The following is a 3785-nucleotide window of genomic DNA, read 5'->3' as shown; positions in this document are numbered from 1 at the left end:
AATATAAACGAACCAGCATTACCAAAATGAAGAGGGAAAACCTCAGACCAAAGTCACATTTGCAACCATAAAAAAAAAAAGCTTTAAGTGAGATACTTTAATACTTCCCAAAAATAGTCATGATATTATTATTTTTTTTTTTATTATTACACTTTAACCTATGTACAGAAACAGAGGGCTCCCTCCCCTCTCGGAGAACGGTCGCTGCATCTCCTGCCCAGGGCATCTCGAGGCTCAGAGGAGCCGAAGCAAGAAGGTGCGGGAGGCCCGGAGAGCTCGGGACAGAGGAGGCTGCTGGAGGCGGCCAGAGCCGAAGCCACTAACACTGCAGTTTGCGGATGCTGCGGGAGAAGCGCTTAAAAGCCCGCTGCCCTTTCTGCCACCGCTTCAGCGAGGTGATCACCAGTTCCCCAGCTTGCTTTTGCCCCATCACCAAGTAGGGGACGTTGATGTCGTTCATCTCGTCGCAGGTACACTGGAGGCCACCTTTGAGCCAGAGCACGATCTTCCTCAGATCCCTTTCCGTCAGCCCATTCAGCTTGTAGATGGTCTTGCTCTTTGTTTCGGGGGTGATCTTGGTATCCCCATTGATGTAGGCAATCTCCTTCACTTTTATCTTCAAGGCTAATGGAGTGAGGGGAGGGGGGAGTGGGATGAGGGAGAGAGATTGAGAGTTTTTTTCCCATTAGTGCACATAAAGAGGACCTGGGGAGGGAGGTGCTCTATTGCTAATTAAACTGTCAGGGCTGACAGAAGAGGCAGCAGGTGGCTCCATTTCTAAAGCCACAAAGGGCATGCAAGTCATTTCAGTTTGAATCAACCTTAGGACTGAGGGTTTTTGGGCTTCTTTTCTCCTCTTCCCCCTCCCCCTCTTTTTCCTTCCTTTCTAAATTAATATTTTCTACAGCTTTTCTCCTGTTTGCAAACAGAGAGAGGGCAGCTTTGTTACGTTGAGCAGCGCTCTGTTGTTTTTTTTTTTTTTTGTTTTTGCTGGGACGGGACTGTCTTCCTGAAACTCTAGAATATGAAGGGGAGGTGGGGAGGCGAGTACCTAAACCTAATCTGAAACCTGATCTCTGCTGTGGCTGAAAACTTCTAAACTTAATTTATTAGGTTGGAGAGGATTTTAGGCAAACCTGCAAGGAAATGATATTTCACATGCATTGTTTTTTTGAAAGAATAGATCCAGCGGAGGGCAAATTGGTCCAACAGCTGCATTCGATTTGGTGAAATAACTAGGAGGGGGATACAAGGTTCTTTAAGAATCTGTGGGGCATGTTTAGCTTTAGGAGGATTTATCTGAGTGCAATTTGCCAGGTCAAAGCTATTGGTTGTTTTAGCAATTATGTCCCACAAGCAGGGTTCTTTTTTTTTTTTTTTTTTTTTTTTAATATTTAAGAAAATCTTTTGAGTTATTGCAGATATTTATAGTACAAGTCTGTCTCCAGGTATAAACACTGACCTCTTATAAAAGGATTCCCCTCCCTATTCCCCTTTTCTCTTGAAATGCTAATGTGTGGATAATGTGCTGTTCAGTTGTCTGCTTGAAGGGGCTTTCTTGTCCTCTTCTAACCCCAGATCTTCACATTAAGTTTATATCCCCAATTGTCTGTGCATTACCTTCTCTGTCAAATGATATATAGAGCTTCATTCTTAATCTGTGGATAAACTTTCTTTCTCGCTACACGGTGAGATTGGTCATGCAGCTCTTTCTGATGTGTCTAAGGGAAGCTTTGCTGTACCTCTCCCCAGGCAATAGTCTAGATGAAAGATTCCTTTTTTTCATTTCACTTTCTATTCGTCTTGCCTGCAACATCCACATAAAAGAGCACTGCTTCGAAGCAGCGCACAGAAAAGGACTCTGACGGGGCCACTTTTATTTGGAGACGCAATTTTGCGTTTCATGACTGGAACGGTCGGACGCAACGGGACGGACAGGTCCATCTGCAGACGAGACAAAGCCCTGCCTTTATTCAGGCACTTCTCTCTGATTCAGCCGGGAGTTTTACCTGCTCCTAATCCCTCAACTTTTAACCGAGGGGCTCTGCTTCCACTTACCAAAGTCATTTTTGCAGAGGTTTTCCACGATGTCGTTATCGTCCTCGTTTTTGTTCTTGCAGGCGTCGCAGACCTTGGGTGCTGGAAACGCAAGGGACAGTGCTCGTCAGGCTCGGGGAGAAAGGAACAGCAGGTGGCGTTGGGGACCCTTGGGGGAAACCCTGGCGGCTTTTCCATCCCTCGATGGACGGACAGGCAGACAGGCTGCGCGCCTTCTCCCACCCTGCGCTGCCTTTCCACTTGGCCGCCCCTCACCTCGGCGGCAAGCCGCTGGAGGGGGGCGCACGGGCTGCTTTTAGGGTCACACCTAACCCTAAACTTCTGTTGTTTTTTTAAATGGGGAAAGATCCCAGCAGGGCGCTTGAGCGCCGATCTTTGCGGGAAGAGGACGCCCCCGTTACCGGCTTGGGGAGCTCGAGTGCGGGGTGGCAGAGCCGCTCCCTGGTTTGGGGGCAGGCTAGGGGCTGCGGAGCGGTGCCAGCCTCAGCCCCACAGCCCCAACTCGGGGGCTGGGGGCTCGGGCACCGCGGCGGAGCTGAGCGGGGCTCTCCCGGACCCCCGAGCGTGTGGGGCAGCGCGGGGAGGGCAGCAGGGGGCTCTTACCTTCCCTGGTGACCGGCAGGATGTGGTCGCTGCTGGCCAGCGGGATGCAGAGGTCGTTGTCCTTGGGGAAGCGGCTGCAGTCCAGCATGTCGGGCCAGGGGAAGCCGAAGGCGGACATGACCGGGGCGCAGCTCTCCTTCACCTCCTCGCAGAGCGAGTGGCACGGCTGGATGATCTCGTCCAGGTCGTCGATGCAGACGGGGGCGAAGAGGGAGCAGAGGAACTTCCTGGTGTCGGGGTGGCACTGCTTCTGCACCAGCGGGATCCAGGTGGAGGCCTGCTCCAGCACCTCCTGCACCGTCTCGTGCCCCAGCAGGTTGGGCAGCCGCATGCTCTGGTACTCGATGCCCCGGCACAGCAGCATCGGGGCGGGGATGGGCTTGCAGTTGGAGCGCTTGTAGGAGAAGTCGGGCTCCCCGAAGGGGAAGAGCCCGGCGGCCGAGCCCAGGCAGTGGGAGGCCAGCAGGAGCAGGGCGCAGAGGCGGCGCTGCATCGCGGGGCGCTGCCGGGGCTGCTCGGGGTGCTGGGGTGGCGAGGGGTCGGGGTGCCCGGGTATCGGGGTGCCGAGCGGGCCCCAGCCGGGGCTGCTGCCTGGCAGACGGGGACGGAGGCTCTGAGCGAGATGCGGGGGCAAACGGGAGTTTGCTGGATTTTTTGTATGCAAATGGCAGGGGGAGCGGGGGCTGGGAGGAGCCTGGTGACAGCCATCCAGAAAGGATTGGTCACTACTTTCTTGCTCTGCTTTTGCTCAGGGGGATTGTCTTTTGGCAGGAAATCCTTGCGAGAAACGGTGCCGGGCGCGCACGGGGAAAGGGGGGAGAGAGCCCCGCGAACAAAGAGCCACCAAAGCCCTCGGAGCCCTTCGGCCGGGCAGGGGGGCTGCTTTCGGGTGCCGGGTGCTTGGAGGTGAGCTTTGCAGTTAACCAGCCTGCCCTGCAGCCGCAGGACCCTCCTCTGTCCCCCGGCCCGCCGTGCCCACGCTTGGTCCCTTCTCCGGCGGTGATGCCGCTGGGGCCGCTTCCCCAAACCTGGGGCCGAGCCAGCAGCTCCCCGGACCCCCGAGGGTGCTCGCAGGGCGGGCAGCGGCTGCGGGATGCCGGCTCTCTCGGCACCCCCCCGCCGTC

General features: G+C 55.1%; 1 protein-coding gene across 1 annotated transcript; it reads right to left on the bottom strand.

The window, feature by feature from the left end:
• Positions 1-319: 319 nt before the first annotated feature.
• On the bottom strand, positions 320-3154 carry SFRP2 (secreted frizzled related protein 2; the record flags this gene model as incomplete). Its single annotated transcript, XM_084285757.1, has 3 exons — positions 320-624; positions 2059-2139; positions 2662-3154. The coding sequence occupies 3 exons, from the start codon at positions 3152-3154 to the stop codon at positions 320-322; spliced, it is 879 nt and encodes a 292-aa protein (XP_084141883.1).
• Between the last annotated feature and the right edge of the window lie 631 nt (positions 3155-3785).

Source organism: Netta rufina, assembly GCF_964035555.1.
Source record: "Netta rufina genome assembly, chromosome: 4".
In the NCBI taxonomy this organism is placed as follows: domain Eukaryota; kingdom Metazoa; phylum Chordata; class Aves; order Anseriformes; family Anatidae; genus Netta; species Netta rufina.
This window is presented reverse-complemented; position numbering and strand designations above follow the sequence as displayed.